Raw genomic sequence first — 22,583 nt, 5'->3', positions numbered from 1 at the left:
GCCTTGGAAGAGCCAGCCCTAACAAAACTCTACCATCTGGTGAGCAACACATATGAGACAGGCGAAATACCATCAGACTTCAAGAAGAATATAGTAATTCCAGTCCCAAAGAAAGCAGGTGTTGACAGATGTGAAACATTCCGAACTATCAATTTAATAAGTCACGACTGCAAAATACTAACTCGAATACTTTACAGACGAATGGAATAACTGGTAGAAGCCAACCTCGGGAACGATCAGTTTGGATTCCGTTGAAATATTGGAATATGTGAGGCAGTACTGACTCTACAACTTACCTTAGAAGATAGATTAAGAAAAGGCAAACCTACGTTTCTAGCATTTGTAGACTTAGAGAAAGTTTTTGACAATGTTGACTGGAATACTCTCTTTCAAATTCTGAAGGTGGCAGGAGTAAAATACACTCCTGGAAATGGAAAAAAGAACACATTGACACCGGTGTGTCAGACCCACCATACTTGCTCCGGACACTGCGAGAGGGCTGTACAAGCAATGATCACACGCACGGCACAGCGGACACACCAGGAACCGCGGTGTTGGCCGTCGAATGGCGCTATCTGCGCAGCATTTGTGCACCGCCGCCGTCAGTGTCAGCCAGTTTGCCGTGGCATACGGAGCTCCATCGCAGTCTTTAACACTGGTAGCATGCCGCGACAGTGTGGACGTGAACCGTATGTGCAGTTGACGGACTTTGAGAGAGGGCGTATAGTGGGCATGCGGGAGACCGGGTGGACGTACCGCCGAATTGCTCAACACGTGGGGCGTGAGGTCTCCACAGTACATCGATGTTGTCGCCAGTGGTCGGCGGAAGGTGCACGTGCCCGTCGACCTGGGACCGGACCGCAGCGATGCACGGTTGCACGCCAAGACCGTAGGATCCTACGCAGTGCCGTAGGGGACCGCACCGCCACTTCCCAGCAAATTAGGGACACTGTTGCTCCTGGGGTATCGGCGAGGACCATTCGCAACCGTCTCCATGAAGCTGGGCTACGGTTCCGCACACCGTTAGGCCGTCTTCCGCTCACGCCCCAACATCGTGCAGCCCGCCTCCAGTGGTGTCGCGACAGGCGTGAATGGAGGGACGAATGGAGACGTGTCGTCTTCAGCGGTGAGAGTCGCTTCTGCCTTGGTGCCAATGATGGTCGTATGCGTGTTTGGCGCCGTGCAGGTGAGCGCCACAATCAGGACTGCATACGACCGAGGCACACAGGGCCAACACCTGGCATCATGGTGTGGGGAGCGATCTCCTACACTGGCCGTACACCTCTGGTGATCGTCGAGGGGACACTGAATAGTGCACGGTACATCCAAACCGTCATCGAACCCATCGTTCTACCATTCCTAGACCGGCAAGGGAACTTGCTGTTCCAACAGGACAATACACGTCCGCATGTATCCCGTGCCACCCAACGTGCTCTAGAAGGTGTAAGTCAACTACCCTGGCCAGCAAGATCTCCGGATCTGTCCCCCATTGAGCATGTTTGGGACTGGATGAAGCGTCGTCTCACGCAGTCTGCACGTCCAGCACGAACGCTGGTCCAACTGAGGCGCCAGGTGGAAATGGCATGGCAAGCCGTTCCACAGACTACATCCAGCATCTCTACGATCGTCTCCATGGGAGAATAGCAGCCTGCATTGCTGCGAAAGGTGGATATACACTGTACTAGTGCCGACATTGTGCATGCTCTGTTGCCTGTGTCTATGTGCCTGTGGTTCTGTCAGTGTAATCATGTGATGTATCTGACCCCAGGAATGTGTCAATAAAGTTTCCCCTTCCTGGGACAATGAATTCACGGTGTTCTTATTTCAATTTCCAGGAGTGTACAAGGAGCGAAAGGCTATTTACGATTTGTACAGAAACCAGAATCCAATTAAAATAGTCGATATGCATGAAAGGGAAGCAGTGGTTGGGAAGGGAGTGAGACTGGGTTGTAGCCTATCTCTGATGTTATTCAATCTTTATATTGATCAAGCAGTAACGGAAACAAAAGAAAAATTTGGAGTAAATATTAAAATCCATGGAGAAGATATAAAAACTTTGAGGTTCTCCAATGACATCGTAATTCTGTCAGAGACAGCAAAGGACTTGGAAGAGCAGTTGAATGGAATGGACGGTGTCTTGAAAGGAGGATATAAGATGAACATCAACAAAAGCAAAACGAGGATAATGGAATGTAGTCTAATTAAATCGGATGATGCTGCAGGAATTAGATTAGGAAATAAGACGCTTAAAGTAGTAAATGAGTTTTGCTATTTGGGGAGCAAAATAACTGATGATGGTCAAAGTAAAGAAGATATAAAATGTAGACTGGCAATGTCAAGGAAAGCGTTTCTGAAGAAGAGAAATTTGTTAACATCGAGTATTGATTTAATTCTCAGGAAGTCGTTTCTGAAAGTATTTGTATGGAGTGTAGCCATGTATGGAAGTGAAACATGGACGATAAATAGTTTGGACAAGAAGAGAATAGAAACTTTCGTAAGTGGTGCTACAGAAGATTGCTGAAGATTAGATGGATAGATCACGTAACTAATGAGGAGGTATTGAATAAAATTGGAGAGAAGAGGAGTTTGTGGAACAACTTGACTAGAAGAAGGGATCGGTTGGTAGGACATGTTCTGAGGCATCAAGGGATCACCAGTTTAGTATTGGAGGGCAGTGTGGAGGGTAAAAATCGTAGAGGGAGACCGAGTGATGAATACAGTAAGCAGATTCAGAAGGATGTAGGTTGCAGTAGATACTGGGAGATGAAGAAACTTGCACAGGATAGGGTAGCATGGAGAGCTGCATCATACCAGTCCCTGGACTGAAGACCACCACCACCACAACAACAACATAATAGAATGAAAGTAAGCAAAGTATGCAAGTTTCTTTTAATTTATATCTCCTACATCTTATATAATTCTCATGGCAAATACAGACTTGTTTAGACACTTAAGCAATTCTGTGGTATGCCGTTCCCAACTGGATTTATTATTGAGTTGTGACCCCAGAAGTTTAACACAGTCAACCTCTTTGATCTGCATGTCTTCATATGTTATACTCATGCTGGAAGGAAATATCTTACGGGTTCTGAACTGCATATAGTGGACCTTCTCAAAGTTTAATGAAGGCCAATTAGCTTTAATCCACTTATTAATATCAGTGAAAATTTGATTAGCAGCAATTTCTGAATCTGTCCTTGACTTGCAAATTATTGCAATGTTTATATCAGCTGAAAACAAAACAAACTTAGCATCTGGCAATGTAACAGATGAGAGGTCATTAATGTACACAAGTAATGGAGCCAAAATGGAACCTTGAGGAACACCATACGTGATTAATTCCCAGGCAGATGAAGACTGACTGCTTACTGCATAGGTATTACGTAACGACACCCTTTGTTGCCTGTTAGATAGATAAGGCTCAAAGTATTTTGTAGCATTGCCAGTGACACCATAATACTGTATTTTAATTTATTTGACATGTCACAGAAAACGCCAGTAGCCTCTAATTTATTGTCTAATGTATTAAGTACATTCTCACTGTAAGTGTAAATAGCTTTCTCTATGTCAGAACCCTTAAGAAATGCAAACTGTGACTTGGACAATATTTTATTTGCAGTTAGGTGTTTAAGGTGACGTTTGAGCACAACCTTTTCATATATTTTTGATAAAACCGGCAGAAGTGAAATTGGTCGATAATTTGATGGTATCTCTTTATCCCCCTTCTTGTAAAGAGGCTTAAATTCAGCATATTTTAGGCAGTCTGGAAAATTTTCCACTGATAAGAGATTGATTACACAAATAATTTAAGATAGAACTCAACTCCCATGAGTACTCTTAGATTAACTTTGTTCATATGTTATCATACCCACCAAAATACTTAGATTTTAAGGATTTTATGATGGATGCTAGGATAGGTCACACAGTCATCCTCTCTAGTCTTGCCATAACGCAAACAATAATAACTTTAAAATGCAATATGTACACATTTTACAAAACGTAAGTCACAGTAATTTTACAATACAATATACACACATTTTACACAAACAATTCAGTTGTCTTTCATATCTGTACAGCACCTGAAAAAATTATGGTATGCCTACACTCACACCGGCTATATGCCACGATACTCCCCAGTCTAGGGAATCACAGTCAGCCTTTTCTTTCTTTCTACAGACGCGACATTCAACGATAATAAACTATTTTACACTGATCACAATATTGCACCGACAACTAAACCTCCCAAACTGCCATACATACCGTCAAATACGGGAAGACTCTTACTCATTTACACTGTTACCCCACCGAGGACAGGAGCTCAATATTAGTGTGCGAAACGGATCTCCAACCAAGCAATGTATCACTGTCTACTGTGTCGATGTAGTAAACATACAATTCATATCCTCCACGACACAAGATCATCCTTTTTACATTATTCGTACATATACTCCAAAGATGGACAGCACCGTGTATATACTCCTCTCAGCACCAGGGCATCTATGCCTGACGGGTGCCCCCAGCACCTCAGAACTGTTTTACAAATTCGGGATCGTTTCGTCTCGCCACAAACGTGTTACTCTTTATTCTTCCTTGTTTGCTCACCTTTCTACGCACATCTCCAGACTCGGGGATTACAAAAACACATGTATTTAGCCCATAATATTATACTTTGAAAATGATTTGGCTAAGGAATGTGGTATGTAAGCAGTATTTGCGACTCCCTCACACCGCCCCAACTAGACAATTCTATAGTATTTGTAGCACATTCTCTCTCAATACCAGATCAGAGGTTCTGCGGTATATTGACTGAGTTATAGGCGATGACTGATAGAGAAGGAACACAAACAGTAGTATTAGATAATGTGTAGATTGAGATCGTAATAAGAAAAATGTCCACTAGCTTCTCAGATCTCTAGTGTTACGCTATCCGCTAGAAATGATGTCAATGATTTGGAATCAGGTCTCTCCATTCAAGCACATACTTGCATCGGATCACACCCACAAGTGAATCATATTTCTCGCACTCCCATATCTCGAAACGAGTCACCTTTCCTGAGTCTAACTGCTACAGTAAAATTACAGCATGGTTTTAGTCACTCCCTACGCATCTTGCAACTGATCCCATTTCTACAGCTTTCCACAAGTGACCAGTCCAATTTAAGTCATAACTGAGCAGAAGTTGGAGTAAGACATATCCAACACATTCTGTAACCCGTATAGATACAGAACGACCTGAATTACTGTAGCAGGACCGTGTTTCGACCATTAGGCGGAAATGTGCGCAATGTGGTACATCCTCAAACTATATACAAGTACTATAGTTCCGCGTCCATTCAAACCAGTCATCCAAACATAATATCATAGTTATTGTCTACCCCCAACACAGAAAAATTATGAACTATAAAAGCTCATAAGAGTTATAAGTCACCTAGACACCCATGTGGGCGCAATGACCCAAAGCTGCAGTGGGCCTCCATCGTAGAGAAGAGAAGTAGATTTCCCAATACTTCCCAGAATAGTGTAGTGTGCAACCATCAAAGTATTCCTAACCGTATACACCATCCCTCACCGAATTTACATATCAAACTGCTGCTGCTACTGCTTCCTGTATTACACGATCCTATTAAATACAGACATGGCAGAGGCCACTTTAAAGTTTGATCACCTATACTCTAAGCGAATGAGCATATACCATGGAGCATACTAAATTGCGTGAGATGCTTCCTCTGCTCCTGCTTCAAACACTGTATTCTAACACGCATTTGTACAATGACAAACATTTCGTTTTTCTGCCCCGACTTCAAGGCCTGTGTCAGGTTCTAAACTGACATTAAGAAGCTCTGATCCATGGCCTTTCAAAGGAAACTAGATGTTGCATGGTGTAAATTATATTCTTATGGCAGAGAGCATAACATGCCACACATCGGTTGACTTTAAATAAAAGACAGTTACAACATAAGCAAACTGGAAGAGTTTTACAGCGTTGGTATAGGTTTTCAAACTACAGTCCGAAGGTAATTCACGAGCTCTACATTTAGACTCATCTCTCACACTGACGGAATAGCTGATTTCTCGGCATTCCCTTTCGACCGATTCCTCATATTGCACTCATGTACGCGATCACTGTTTCACTGCTAGCAACCCTCAGAAATTGTCACCCATAAACAAAACTCATCCCCCAACTCAAACAAACGTTGTCAGTCAATCATTATGTGGTAACCAACAGCGCACCAAAGCACGCATGGGACGGAAAAGACACCGCCGATGTACTGTAATAATAAGCAACACAGTTGATAGCGCGAAGAATTTTAGCAATTTCACAATAACTCCAACACCGGACAATGATGTGGCAGCATGTCTCCCCAGTTTCAGTATCACTGCTAAACCACCCCCTCTCTACTTTGCGAGTATAATTGCAAACATGCATAGATGACTGCTCAGTACGTCCATTCAGTGTTAACTCTCGAACACATAAATCATCAAAGCATACCAGACAGAGCTCTACATATTTCTGACGTCTCGAGCATAGCGCTTAATTTACGATCCATCTCTCTGCGTATGGGAGTCACAGAGCATTCGCGCTGTCGTAGGGTAAAATTAGAGAGTGAAAGACCATTCTCACACTGTCATTGACCAACCTGCCCTGCAGCATTGTCACTGAATTAATCTGCAACCGCTCAGAAGAAGAAGACTACTACACTCTACGTCTCGTGAATGAATAGAGCTTTCCGATTCCTAACCTGTCCAAGTGCACTAGATTTCTCGAGATGCGACCATGTCGAGGAGATTAGCACTCCTTATCGATGTATAGTAACAGATTCCAAAGTGCCGTGATGTAATAGTAGACAGTTAAGAAAAACAAGAAAGGAATGATTTTTATACGCAGTCGAGCTCCAGATTGATGGAGTTCGACGCATTTTTACGTAAATCAACCAAGCTAACAACTCTAAAGTATTGTTCTAGAGTCTAGGATCGGTACCTGGAAGGTACTGGTAAGAAAGAGAACATAAACACATGCACTCCTAAGGCTACAACGTTCTGTACTTAAAACGGGCCTATCACTCGTATAGAATGTGGCATTGTTACTATTCCATTGTGAGAAATATATTTCAAGTGCATGAGATACATCCTTCTTCCCAGTTTCTCTACGATGAACTAGCCCATCGAACCGTAAAACGAAAAACAAGAAACTTCCATAAAACACGTGCTCTGTGTGATACGAGCACAATATAGCTTCGCGGAAACGTATAGTGTCCACTCTTCACGTCCAATCACGGTTCAGAAATTGTACTATGCCTGCGTCAGGCCTGTATAAAATTATCGTTAGTAGAGGGCCATGCTTCCTACAAGGAAACAGATAAACGCATAGCAGCAGCGTCCAACACGTGAAAATTACAAGTCATTCCATCACTAACTCTGTAAACAGCACATCTATCGGGCAAATGTATATACAGAGATTGCAGCGCCTCACAAGCTACTACCCCTAACTTAGTTATGACGCTGAAGTCTCGATTTTACACCGAAGATGCGATAGAGGGGATCACACAAATCAAAGTTCGTTTAGAGGAATGTGCAGGTTTAGTCACGAATGAGATGGAAGTCCTCTGATGGCCGACAGGTTTACCGTTAACGATAGCAAGTAGACAGTGCTTTAAAACACATACAGAACACATGGCTGTATACGAGTAGAACACAGGCTATGTCACGCGACTGATGTATCCGGACAGAACACTGGAAAAAAATTGACCTGTACCAACTTCTCCTTCTATAGAATGAATCAGTCAACCATTAAATCGTACCTAGTTACAGCTCTGTCTCAGTCGATCACCCAGTCCACTCTCTGTTATCCTTTAACGCAGATACAAGTAAGTTTAGAAGTGAATGGTTCTTTGTCCTCCTGAAAGCATCAAATATAGTAGTCAACTCGCGAGTATCACTGGTACCTCAATAGACGTACAGTGTAATGCTGCCTCAACGGGAAAAAATTGACTGCCTCCCTGATTCCCTTCATTTCGATGTCGACATACTTGTTCCCATGTACAAACTGTTCGGCGCGAATCAGAAGATATGCATTTGCTTCCTCAATTTCCCTGCATTTCAATGTATATTCAAACAATTTATACCTACTCCTCCATCATTTTTTCGCAATTCTATCTATTTTATGTCAGATCTGTCCATGCGATCATGACATAACCTCTCGTTCTGTGTTCTAAAATTGCTTGTAAATGTAGCACGGCTGTCAACACCTATCCCAGATGCACTGATCGGGAGGCATAATATAGCACTGTACTCGACTGTATGCAGTCACCTCCACATTCGGAGAGCGTTTGCTGTGTTTTCTGTATGTGCGATGCCATTTCCACCTGGCGCCCCAGTTGGACCAGCGTTCGTGCTGGACATGCAGACCGCGTGAGACGACGCTTCATCCAGTCCCAAACATGCTCAATGGGGGACAGATCCGGAGATCTTGCTGGCCAGGGTAGTTGACTTACACCTTCTAGAGCACGTTGGGTGGCACGGGATACATGCGGACGTGCATTGTCCTGTTGGAACAGCAAGTTCCCTTGCCGGTCTAGGAATGGTAGAACGATGGGTTCGATGACGGTTTGGATGTACCGTGCACTATTCAGTGTCCCCTCGACGATCACCAGAGGTGTACGGCCAGTGTAGGAGATCGCTCCCCACACCATGATGCCGGGTGTTGGCCCTGTGTGCCTCGGTCGTATGCAGTCCTGATTGTGGCGCTCACCTGCACGACCATCATTGGCACCAAGGCAGAAGCGACTCTCATCGCAGAAGACGGCACGTCTCCATTCGTCCCTCCATTCACGCCTGTCGCGACACCACTGGAGGCGGGCTGAACGATGTTGGGGCGTGAGCGGAAGACGGCCTAACGGTGTGCGGGACCGTAGCCCAGCTTCATGGAGACGGTTGCGAATGGTCCTCGCCGATACCCCAGGAGCAACAGTGTCCCTAATTTGCTGGGAAGTGGCGGTGCGGTCCCCTACGGCACTGCGTAGGATCCTACGGTCTTGGCGTGCATCCATGCGTCGCTGCGGTCCGGTCCCAGGTCGACGGGCACGTGCACCTTCCGCCGACCACTGGCGACAACATCGATGTACTGTGGAGACCTCACGCCCCACGTGTTGAGCAATTCGGCGGTACGTCCACCCGGCCTCCCGCATGCCCACTATACGCCCTCGCTCAAAGTCCGTCAACTGCACATACGGTTCACGTCCACGCTGTCGCGGCATGCTACCAGTGTTAAAGACTGCGATGGAGCTCCGTATGCCACGGCAAACTGGCTGACACTGACGGTGGCGGTGCACAAATGCTGCGCAGCTAGCGCCATTCGACGGCCAACACCGCGGTTCCTGGTGTGTCCGCTGTGCCGTGCGTGTGATCATTGCTTGTACAGCCCTCTCGCAGTGTCCGGAGCAAGTATGGTGGGTCTGACACACCGGTGTCAATGTGTTCTTTTTTCCATTTCCAGGGGTGTATTTCGGTAAATTAGGAGTTGTTTGCGTGTCTGGAGAGCGTTATTTAGAAGCCGTTTACAGGTCTGTCCGCTGTGGAGATGGCCCCAAGCATGTGAGAGTGTGTGTTTTGTGTCAGTGTGATAAATATACTCCATCCCTAATTAAATTATTTCAAAATAAATAGAGTGCACTCCTTCCATACTCTATACAGCAGCCCAGAGCAGGCTGAGACTTTTTCACTCTATTTTCCCCCTCCAGACCACCATCTTGGGTTACATCACATGAGGGAAGACACAACATCTGGTGGCAATACTGTGCACTAGGTCAGTTGGACTCTAGATCTAGTGGTGGAGAGGCTCCCTGCAAAATAAGGACTTGTGTCCAGAGTCATTTTCCCACCATTTGCCCACAACCACCCTAGATTACATCACAGGATGGATGATGACACCCTCTTGTGGCAGTATTGTGCACTATGTCAATTGGAGTCTAGATCTCATGGTGGAGACACTGCCTGCAAAATAAAAGCTTGTGTTCAGAGTCGTTTTCCCGCGATTTCCTCCCATCATCTTGGATTACATCACGAAATGGACAACAGCGCCCTCTGCTGTTGGTACTGAGTAGTAGCTCCAGACCTTGTGGTGAACACTGTTTGATGCTATATTGGATAACTGTATTTGCATCATCACCTGATGTCACAGTAGCGCCCTCTGGCTGTGGCGATGTGTAACAAGTCAGTTGGAGTCCAGACCGCATGGTGAACACACCTGCATGAAATTGTTTAAATAAACACTTATGTCCAAGTCCTTTTTCCCATGAATCTTAGGAGGTGGCAGTCAGGCGATTGAGGTTAGTACAAGTGTCCTTTCGTTTGCGCCATTTTCTTAGCTTAGCAGTGCAACCCCAAGTGACCTTTGTTGACCGCCAAAATTCAAACTTGGCGCCAGTTCATAGGAGGAAGTGGCGGTCGGGTGGCTTAGGTTAGTGAAGATAGGCCAAGTGAGCTATATTCGCTCTATTTTCTTTGCTTTGTAGAGATAACTGTGGTGTGATTCATTATACTGTTGGAATTTGAAATTGCTGCCATATTTCTGGGGTAGTTGGGCGTGGCACTTTCCAGCCAAACTTCAAATTTCCGCAGAAATCCGCCATCTTTAATGACGTCACAGCCGACACCTTGGATGATGTCATACGCTGTTGCCAAGTCTATGCACCGCCATCTTGGATGACGTCATCCCTGCCATCTTGGATAAATCTGGTAACAATGCAGAGTGACCTTGTCCCAATACTCGTGTGGTCCAGTCTTTAAAGTTTCTGGCTCATAATGCCGAGGTCTCACATCGATTACAGCTTTTGGCCTAAAATTTTTCTGTTGTGGTAAGTTTTGGAAGGAGATGCAGTCAGCCTTGTTAGACCAGCTTAAAAGTATCTTGAATTTTTTTTTGGTCATCATTCTACTGACTGGTTTGATGTAGCCCACCACGAATTCCTTTCCTGTGGTAACCTCTTCATCTCAGAGGTAGCACTTGCAACCTACGTCCTCAATTATTTGCTTGACATATTCCAATCTCTGTCTTCTTCTACAGTTTTTGCCCTCTACAGCTCCCTCTAGTACCATGGAAGTCATTCCCTCATGTCTTAGCAGATGTCCTATCATCCTGTCCCTTCTCCTTATCAGTGTTTTCCACATTTTCCTTTCCTCTCCGATTCTGTGTAGAACCTCCTCATTCCTTACCTTATCAGTCCACCTCATTTTCAACATTCGTCTAGAGCACCACATCTCAAATGCTTCGATTCTCTTCTGTTCCGGTTTTCCCACAGTCCATGTTTCACTACCATACAAAGCTGTACTCCAGACGTACATCCTCAGAAATTTCTTCCTCAAATTAAGGCCGGTATTTGATATTAGTAGACTTCTCTTGGCCAGAAATGCCTTTTTTGCCATAGCGAGTCTGCTTTTGATGTCCTCTTTGCTCCGTCCGTCATTGGTTATTTTACTGCCTAGCTAGCAGAATTCCTTAACTTTATTGACTTCACTGACTTCGTTACCATCAATCCTGATGTTACGTTTCTCGCTGTTCTCATTTCTACTACTTCTCATTACCTTCGTCTTTCTCCGATTTACTCTCAAACCATACTGTGTACTCATTAGACTGTTAATTTCGTTCAGCAGATCATTTAATTCTTCTTCACTTTCACTCAGGATAGCAATGTCATCAGCGAATCGTATCATTGATATCCTTTCACCTTGTATTTTAATTCCACTCTTGAACCTTTCTTTTATTTCCATCATTGCTTCCTCTACATACAGATTGAAGAGTAGGGGCGAAAGGCTACAGCCTTGTCTTACTCCCGTCTTAATACGAGCACTTCGGTCTTGATCGTCCACTCTTATTATTCACTCTTTGTTGTTGTACATATTGTATATGACCCGTCTCTCTCTATAGCTTACCCCTACTTTTTTTCAGAATCTTGAACAGCTTGCACCATTTTATATTGTCGAACGCTTTTTCCAGGTCGACAAATCCTATGAACGTGTCTTGATTTTTCTTTAGCCTTGCTTCCATTATTAGCTGTAACGTCAGAATTGCCTCTCTCGTGCCTTTACTTTTCCTAAAGCCGAACTGTGTTTGTTGCCTCTTCCCCTAATTATTTTAGAAATTCTGATGGAATGTTATCTATCCCTTCTCCCTTATTTGACCGTAAGTCCTCCAAAGCTCTTTTAAATTCCGATTCTAATATTGGATCCCCTATCTCTTCTAAATCGACTCCTGTTTCTTATTCTATCACATCAGGCAAATCTTCACCCTCATAGAGGCTTTCAATGTATTCTTTCCACCTATCTGCTCTCTCCTCTGCATTTAACAGTGGAATTCCCGTTGCACTCTTAATGTTACCACCGTTGCTTTTTTTAATGTCACCAAAGGTTATTTTGACTTTCCTGTATGCTGAGTCTGTCTTTCCGACAATCATATCTTTATCGATGTCTTCACATTTTCCCTGCAGCCATTTCGTCTTAGCTTCCCTGCACTTCCTATTTATTTCATTCCTCAGCGACTTGTATTTCTGTATTCCTGATTTTCCCGGAACATGTTTGTACTTACTCCTTTCATCAATCAACTGAAGTATTTCCTCAGTTACCCATGGTTTCTTCGCAGCTACCTTCTTTATACCTATGTTTTCCTTCCCAATCTTCTGTGATGGCCCTTTTTAGAGACGTCCATTCCTCTTCAACTGTGTTGCCTACTGCACTATTCCTTATTGCTGTATCTATAGCGTTAGAGAACTTCAAACGTATCTCGTCATTTCTTAGAACTTCTGTATCCCACTTCTTAGCGTATTGATTCTTCCTGACTAATGTCTTGAACTTCAGCCTACTCTTCATCACTACTATATTGTGATCTGAGTCTATATCTGCTCCTGTGTACGCCTTACAATCCAGTATCTAATTTCGGAATCTCTGTCTAACCATGATGTAATCTAATTGAAATCTTCCCGTATCTCCCGGCCTTTTCCAAGTATACCTCCTCCACTTGTGATTCTTGAACAGGGTATTCCCTATTACTAGCTGAAACTTGTTACAGAACTCAATTAGTCTTTCTCCTCTTTCATTCCTTGTCCCAAGCCCATATTCTCCTGTAATCTTTTCTACTACTCCTTCCCCTACAACTGCATTCCAGTAGCCTATGACTATTAGATTTTCGTCCTCCTTTACATACTGCATTACCCTTTCAATATCCTCATAAACTTTCTCCATCTGTTCATCTTCAGCTTGCGACGTCGGCATGTATACCTGAATTATCGTTGTCGGTGTTGGTCTGCTGTCGATTCTGATTAGAACAACCCGGTCACTGAAATGTTCACAGTAACACACCCTCTGCCCTACCTTCCTATTCATAATGGTATAACACCTGTTATACCATTTTCTGCTGCTGTGATATTACCTGATACTCATCTGACCAGAAATCCTTGTCTTCCTTCCACTTCACTTCACTGGCCCCTACTACATCTAGATTGAGCCTTTGCATTTCCCTTTTCAGATTTTCTAGTTTCCCTACCACGTTCAAGCTTCTGATATTCCACGCCCCGACTCGTAGAACATTATCCTTTTCTTGACTATTCAATCTTTTTCTCATGGTAACCTGCCCCCTCCTGGAGATCCGAATGGGGGACTATTCCGTAATCTTTTGCCAATGGAGAGATCATTATGACACTTCTTCAACTACAGAGCACATGTCCTGTGGATACACGTTACGTGTCTTTAATGCAGTGGTTTCCATTGCCTTCTGCATCCTCATGTCGTTGATCATTGCTGATTCTTCCGCCTTTATGGGCAATTTCCCACCCCTAGGACAAGAGAGTGCCCTGAATCTCTATCCGCTCCTCCGCCCTCTTTGACAAGGCCGTTGACAGAATGAGGCTGACTTCTTATGCCAGAAGTCTTCGGCCGCCAATGCTGATTATTTATCAAAATTTAAGCAGTGGCTGGGATCAAAGACGCTACCACTTTTTTAAAAAATGTTTTTTCGGATTTTTTTTATTTGTTTGTTGATCTTGTTTTGTTCTATTTTGTTCGTTGTACATGATCGGGGCGGACGTCTCATGACACCCATGCAGGTTGTTCGTTGAACGGTTCACTCAGTTTTTTTATTACAGAGGGTAGCTGAACCCTCTGACCGAACACGCTGAGCTACCGTGCCGGCGGCCACTAGACCACAGGTACTCCCTTTGAATATAATAGCAGCAAAACAGACTTCTGAGTCCCTGAAGGAACAAACGCCGAAAGGCTTGAGCCACACAGCAAAAGCATCAGCTGTTATTTTTCCATGTTAGAAAGCCAGGTGCTTGACGTGTTATGACTACAGATGTTAGATCTAGATCAACGTCAGTCACGGTGTACAAAACTGCACTTAAACATGTACTGTCCGAGTGCCCCCTGAGCTTCGGCCTGTCTCGGCTTGGCTCGGTTCTTCTCAGAAGTATTCAGTACATATCCTTTAGCATGAAATATATTTGCAGTTATGAATATGAGCAACAACCAGCTGTACAAGTGAATGACGACAATGAAATTTGTGCCAGATTGGGACTCGAACTGGCATTTCCCACTTCATGTGAATGGTCACCTTAACCACTGTGGCTCTCTGCTTACGTATCATGGCTCTTGTCCGCAGCGTGTGGTCCAGTGGTTAGCATTGATCAAGGGATTCTAGGTTTTATTCGAGGGTTTTTCTCTGCCCAGGAACTGGGTTTCTGTTGTCCTCATCATTTCATCAGCATTTGTGACCGTGGTTAGACTGGACTGTGTAACAAATTGGACTTTGTAAAAATTGGGACTTTGTACGGGCGCTGATGTCAGCACAGTTGAGTGTTCCACATATCAAACATCATCATCATCATCACCATCATCATCATAATCATAATCATCATCATCATCATGTCTCACAGCCCGACTCAAAGTTCCATGTGTTGTCGTTCTTCCATCATGACTGTACTTGTACACACATTATGTAATTCCCATACAGGGGAGGTACGGCAACAAAAAAGGAATAAAAGTGAGATAGTGTTAATACTTTCATCCTTCTTTACCTCCTCTGCATTACTGCAGATGACGTGTCACAGAGTACATGTGTACTGTGTATACAGTACACGTGAGGTGCCTAGTTGTTTTCACTGCCCTGTGTGGAATACATAAGTTCTTGTGCACATCAATAACCTGCTGTCTTCATGATGATGATGTCCCCAGCGCAGAAAACAGCATGCAGGTGGTACAGCATGCAGGTGGTGGATTCTTTTTCTTGAGGCTGAAATTAACTTGGCAAGGAACTGCTGCTACGAATAAACTATAACTCATTTGGGATGCCACTAGCGTTTTTATTGAAATATAGCACTCCGTCTTCAGGCCACAAGTGGCCCATCGGGACCATCCGACCGCCATGTCATCTTCAGTTGAGGATGCGGATAGGAGGGGCGTGTGGTCAGCACACTTCTCTCCCAGTCGTTATGATGTTTTTCTTTGACCGGAGCCGCTACTATTCAGTCGAGTAGCTTCTCATTTGGCACCACGAGGCTGAGTGCACCCCGAAAAATGGCAACAGCGCATGGCGGCAGGATAGTCACCCATCCAAGTGCCGGCCACGCCCGACAGCACTTAACTTTGGTGATGTCACGGGAACCGGTGTATCCACTGCCTTTTTATTGATATAGACACGAGAAACTATTCTTGATCACAACGTATTGAACATATCTTTCCACTGTCATTATATCTTGCTAAAATAACATGAAATACATCATGCCACAGAAAACATGTCTGTCTACTAGAACCGTCAGAACTGGAGAACAAAATTACATGAATCAAGTACTACTGTTAAAGACAACACGTCTGTACCTAGCGACGGTCGCAACTGTAGTAAATAAAATTGCATGAAACAAATACTGCTATAACAGACAACATGTCTGTCTACCGGAACAGTCAGAGCTGGAGAGCCGGACTGCCCGAGACAGTTCGCGCGACAAGCCACCGAAGTGCATCGGCAACAATATCGTCAGTTTTTTGTTTTAGTAATACTTTGATTTTAATAATTTTGAAATGACTGGTTGATAGCTGGCTGTTGAGAGATGTTTATTTTAAAAAATGAAGTAATTTGGATGACAGGTTTAATTAATAATAGCAACTAAAGTTTAACGTTTTGGCGCCCTACCGCCGAACACAGCAGCAAATCACAGAGCAGCAGCATCATGCAGGCGGTCTTTTTCACGGGAATGGTACCGAATCTAACATCTGTCACCGGTACCTCATCCCACATTGCGTCATCTTTCTGCTTCTAGCATCTCCAATGCCCTGGGAATAGCTTCATGGAGCCTAATATGATGGCTGAATAATCCAGAAATATTACAGAGGGCATTTTAATTGAATGTCGCTGTCCAGAATCGGCATATAAATACGAAATTGTAGTGCCTATGTTGTTAAGAAGAACGATGCAATGTTGCTTCGAACATGCATTCATGTCCAAAGGAACATTGCATCGTTCCTCTTTGTATGTGTGAAGTGAATCGTTCTTCGTAACAACACAGGCACTGCGGTATCGTATTTTATTTAGCACTGCATCGGTCAGCACAGCATTCTTCAGTTCGACAGTCTCAGCACTGCTTGTCCTTCGCTGTTTGTTCGTGATATAAAGAGAGTTGAGAGGTCCAGTGGCTGTTTGCACAAAGCCTCTGTAAATGAAAAGGAATGACAGAAGAGGAGGATGACAATTCGCAATATATATTATGTAGTCGCATAATCGACAGGTACTGTAAATTTCATGTGGGATGACATTGGTGGTGGTGGTGGTTAGTTTTTAACGTCCCGTCGACAACGAGGTCATTAGAGACGGAGCGCAAGCTCGGGAGGATGGGGAAGGAAATCGGTCGTGCCCTTTTAAAGGAACCATCCCGGCATTTGCCTGAAACGATTTAGGGAAATCACGGAAAACCTAAATCAGGATGGCTGGAGACGGGATTGAACCGTCGTCCTCCCGAATGCGAGTCCAGTGTGCTAACCACTGCGCCACCTCGCTCGGTATAGTGGGATGACATTACAACACCATGCTGAAAGAATTTAAAAACTTAGTTGATGGTGAAGGAGAAAAAAACTACAAAGATCAACAGACACGATTCATTGTTATGTACATCAAGAAGCACTTTGTGCTAAATTTGCAGCCACGATGAAACTGGTGGTACGAATAATAATAAGTTTTCTGAAGTCGCGCGCGTTATTCCACTGTCTTTTGCAACAGCTTTTGATGGAATTGAACGGAGGGTATGGGGACTTTATATATTACTGCAAAGTACGTTGGTTTAGTGAAAGAGCATGCAAGAATTTATTTTTCGATTGAAAACCCGCTATTGTTGAATTTCTGAAGAAAAAAGCGAAAATCAGAACGTTCAGGATGTGATACAGACCTCGCATTGTAAGTGGACTTCATTGCTCACTGCCCACAGTAAGAAATTGCAAGTTAGAAAACAACTTATTTCTCACTTGATGGGGGTGCATTTAAAACGAAAATTCCATTTTGGAATGGACAAATTCTGAAAATAACAACACCATCCATTCCCCAAAGCTCCCTGGCGTTAAAGAAAACGTGTGGTTTGAAGAATTCATTATGGCCGTAAACAATTGGAAGGGAAAGTCAGACAAAAGAGCTCCTGTGCAAGTGCAAATGGAACTGATTGACCAGCAATGTAAATCCAGTTCAAAAGACAAATTCTTTTACATTAAAACTGTCCTGAATGTGTACGTTGTTTTCCGCAGGAAGGGTACCAATGTCTCCAAAACGATGTTATAAACGTGAAAAAATATTTCGGTCAACAGATGTGAGTGAAAGGTTGTTTCCGATTATGAGACTAAATAAGTCTCGATTAAATGGCAACATGAGTGCGAAATTCTGTGACATTGTTTGCGCCTGTTCATAAGCCATCGATCTGTACCAGATAAAATCTAAATGTCTTCATTGCGCCAAACATAATAAAATAGCGTTGAAAATTTGTTCAGTTTATCATACATGTTGTTGAGAAAAATGAAATATGAAAACAAGTCATATTGAGTGCCATCTATATGCGGCGCTTTTGTAGTTTACCCATATTTCGTCTCCTCGCGCTCTGACAGCGTGGCGTGATGGTGGGTAAGTGTTACGACCAGGCGAGAGAGTTATGCACGCGTGCAAGAGCACTGCTTGCATGCCAAATTCTTGCCTGTCCCTGACCTAGATCGTACGTTGGCAGTAGGAAGTGAACAATTTTCTTGTAAAATTTGGTTAATGGATTGTAGAGGAAAAGGCTCCTTAATTAATGACGAAAGTTCGGTTCTCCTTATCTCTATGTACTTCTGATTTTTTCTGTTAACAATCCGAAGTTTTGCTGTTAGAGGCGTAGAGGAGAAATGAACACGAATCGAAACTCTGCGTACAAAACAATGAAATACTGACTGGCACTGCTGCTTGACAAATCCTTCACACACAGTCACTTTGAAATACTTATTCAGTGATGTGGGTGTGAATACACGGTCTGTCTAAAACAATCTACAGGTCGCCTTACTTCTGTTGCTTCTTTGATTCGTAAGAAATCTTCGTAAAAATGTATTGTTTCTCGTCGGCAAACAATTAATATTTTACTGTTGAAGCTCTTTTAAAATCTTATCCGCTAAATGGATTAGTTTTTCTGACAGTATCTTTGCTACCCAGGAAGATCAGTTCAGTCTGACAAAAGCTGTAAATTATTTGCAAACATTGTATTTCTTTGTATTGTACATAAAAGAACAGAAATTTGGTGTCCTATAACACGTTTATGAGTAATAAGAACTGTGCGCATTTTACTTGTTCGGCTTTTGGGAAGATCCTTGAATACTGCTCCACTTGGCATCACGCTCCTTCTTCTGTAATTTCCACACCATTGACGTACTTAACTTTTGCCTGTCAACACTTGCTTACAAATACCGTCACCTCCTCCCTCGGCGCTGTCATAGCTTTTTCGAGCTCACTGTCAGTAAAATTAATGACGTTATTAAGAAGTTGTCATGGCTACCCACGAATGTACCTTCCATGACCACTTTTCATGACCACTTTTCATGCTCCCACAGTGAAGTAATAATGCATGCTACTTCGAATTGCAATGGCCAAGTAACCAGTTCGCCTTGCCGAGTTATTCGTGAGACTGGATACCGCTTTCTATCGACGACATTCACTAAGTAGCGGTCTTAGCTAAGCACGGAGAAGTAAGATGGCTCCTCAGTTGTGGTCCTCTTTCACGTACTTCGCTTCTGAAACTTTTAGTGCATTTACCAGGCGATGTATGGACTTCATGGATGTACGGATTTCCTAGTAACGTGGGCTGAAAACTCCTCACTCTGACAACATTCTCTTGTAGTGGTTCGCAGTCCGAGGACGGGTTTCATTCTGAATAACTATAGCAACCTACATCGTTTTGAACTTGCTTAAACATCTCAGTCAGCGGTTTTGCCCACACTGTGTTCTGCATGCATAGTCTGTGACGGATTGCTGCACATATCTGCTGCAAGACCCCCACCAGCTCAACTGTGTCCATATCGATGTCCGCTGGTGCAGATATTAAAATTGTGTTATATCACACGAGGCTCCCAAAACCGCTTTTTGTAAACGGATTTCCCAATACCCCTTATGGACGGTCACGTAAACGCTTCAAAATCCGCATCTGGTCGTTGATTTTCCAGTTGTGCAATCTATTTTCGCTCCCACGTGAAACCAACCGGTTTTGAAGAGTGCTTGGGCTGTGAGTCGTCGTTTGTTTTCAAAAATTTGCGGCCAGAGTGACTTTTTGTGCCGGTCTTTGTGGCCGAGTGGTTCTAGGCGCTTCAGTCCAGAACCGCGCTGCTGCTACTGTCGCAGGTTCGAATCTTGCCTCGGGCATGGATGTGTGAGTTAGGTTTAAGTAGTTCTAAGTCTAGGGGACTGATGACCTCACCTCAGATGTTAAGTCCCATAGTGCTTATAGCCATTTGAACCATTTGAATTTCTGTGCAGTGAAGGATAAGTAGAAATATTAGACTGAAAGTGTTACACCTCGTCTATTTGAAGAGAAATAGGGATTGTGCTGACTAAATCGTAAACTGTTTTCCAGACGGTTTATTTAACTGGGATAACAACCCATTTCAAATCTTAACAGCGAAAAACGGTTCCCGAAATTCGGTTTTCGTCTTCTGGAAAATGAGTCGTATGTATTATTCCCACAAACAAAAGTGACACTCGATGCAGTGGCTGATGGGAGCGACTGTAAATGGGAAATGCCTTTACGGTCTCTCCCATCAGCCACCACGGCAAGTGCCAACTTTGTGTGTATAACGCAGTGAGTGACATCTTCCAAAACCTGCTTTAAAAGGTTAATAGTTTGGATACTGTTTCACAACAGATACACTCGTTAATGACCATTGTTATTATCAATATTTTTCTAGTGTCAAGAAACAGAACAAAATATGATCATAAAATGGAAGGAATAAGAAAAATATACTAAGACTTCAAGTGTTGAACATTAGTTAATAAAGGAGTCAAATACTTAGGTACACATTTTCCAAAGACTTGCCTGGGCACATGAACTTTCTGTGGAAAATGTAGTTGATTTTGAGATTAAACCAACTCTTCCACTGAGGAGTATCTTCACAGGAATTCTTAAAACTAATAGCTAAAAATGAAGTCTGTTGCATTGTTTTTGTTATAACATAATCTACATTAGTTATTTTATATCATATTGCTTCATAATTGTCTTTCAATTTTATTGTGCATTAACAATATTCATTAATGTATTACATAATCTAATTGTATGTACATTTATGTACTCTGTTTCATTTCAGAACTAATTTGCCAAAGGAAATAATGGGATTTCCAGACTACCCATTCCCTGACTCAGGTGAATCTTTCGTGCATCACACTAAGGTTTTAAAATATTTGGAACATTATGCCATCCACTATGAGCTTCTCAAATATATAAAAGTAAGAAACTTTTGTATAAATCATGATTTTTAGATTTTTAATGGATCAGACTGTAATTCTGGTTAGTTTGCAGGTGCCTTTTTCTGTTATCGTGGAAATAATTTTCAGTTCCTTTTCTTTGATATATGTATGGTGCCATCAAAAGAGATAATGCATCAGCTTTTTATGTTAATGATAAGTGCACATCCTTCTAAATAAATACAGTTTTTAAGTTAAATATATGTACCACTCCATAGAATAGTGTCACATTCTTCTGGTTTGATAATCAGTTCAAGGATATTTCCAGATAATGAGAGCAAAGGACACAAAATTATTAATAATTTCAGCAGTGACCATGTACAGTGTCTGTGTCACTGTAATTTCAATCATTAATATTGCAGTACTAGTCAGTCTCTGCTGGAAATAAAAGTTGTTATACCCTTAAACTATCATACCAGTTAATTTGAGACAATTTTTTCGACCAAGCAAATAAAAATACAGTTTAAGCAACATTTTGTGTGCAATAGAAGGAGAAACATTACTTCCTTTGGCACTGGATGTCATGTGAATGGGAAATCTTTTATATTGTCTGATGCCACACAAATATTGCAAAAGTAATTTGAAAATAACTTCTGACAGGCATCTAATGACTTTTAAGGCTTGGTATAATTGCCAGTCAACATAGTCAAATTAAATTTATGTGCCACTCCATAGAGCAGTGTCAAATTTATCTGGTTTCGTAGTAACTTCCAAGATATTTCTGGACAATAACAACAAAACACTAAAAAGTATTAATATTTGTAGCAATGGCATCGTAAGGTGTCTTTGGTACTGCACTGTCATTTCAGTTTTGTAACGCTGCACAGTAGTTGCAAGGGCAACAGTCTGGATGATTGACTGATCTGGCCTTGTAGCAATAACCAAAACGGCCTTGCTGTGCTTGTACTGCAAACGTCTGAAAGCAAGGGGAAACTACGGCCGTAATTTTTCCCGAAGGCATGCAGCTTTACTGTATGATTAAATTATGATGGCGTCCTCTTGGGTATAATATTCCGGAGATAAAATAGTCCCCCATTTGGATCTCCGGGCGGGGACTACTCAAGAGGATGTCGTTATCAGGAGAAAGAAAACTGGCATTCTACGGATCGGAGTGTGGAATGTCAGATCCCTTAATCGGGCAGGTAGGTTAGAAAATTTAAAAAGGGAAATGGATAGGTCAAAGTTAGATATAGTGGGAATTAGTGAAGTTCAGTGGCAGGAGGAACAAGACTTCTGGTCAGGTGACTACAGGGTTATAAACACAAAATCAAATAGGGGTAATGCAGGAGTAGGTTTAATAATGAATAGGAAAATAGGAATGCGGGTAAGCTGCTACAAACAGCATAGTGAACGCATTATTGTGGCCAAGATAGATACGAAGCCCACACCTACTACAGTAGTACAAGTTTATATGCCAACTAGCTCTGCAGATGATGAAGAAATTGAAGAAATGTATGATGAGATAAAAGAAATTATTCAGATTGTGAAGGGAGACGAAAATTTAATAGTCATGGGTGACTAGAATTCGAGTGTAGGAAAAGGGAGAGAAGGAAACATAGTAGGTGAATATGGATTGCGGCTAAGAAGTGAA

The 22,583-nt window shown here is 42.8% G+C and overlaps 1 protein-coding gene across 3 annotated transcripts in view; it reads left to right on the top strand.

The window, feature by feature from the left end:
• LOC126299231 (uncharacterized) overlaps positions 1-22,583 on the top strand; it is a 251,445-nt gene that overhangs the window by 109,607 nt on the left and 119,255 nt on the right. For all 3 annotated transcript variants that reach the window (XM_049991015.1, XM_049991014.1, XM_049991016.1), the window contains exon 3: positions 20,836-20,974. In XM_049991015.1, coding sequence (XP_049846972.1) covers positions 20,836-20,974 — 139 coding nt within the window. The remainder of the gene's footprint in view (positions 1-20,835; positions 20,975-22,583) is intronic.

Source organism: Schistocerca gregaria, chromosome X (assembly GCF_023897955.1).
Source record: "Schistocerca gregaria isolate iqSchGreg1 chromosome X, iqSchGreg1.2, whole genome shotgun sequence".
NCBI classification, from domain to species: domain Eukaryota; kingdom Metazoa; phylum Arthropoda; class Insecta; order Orthoptera; family Acrididae; genus Schistocerca; species Schistocerca gregaria.
The sequence above is the reverse complement of the archived record's forward strand: the minus strand, read 5'-3'. Positions and strand labels throughout refer to the sequence as shown.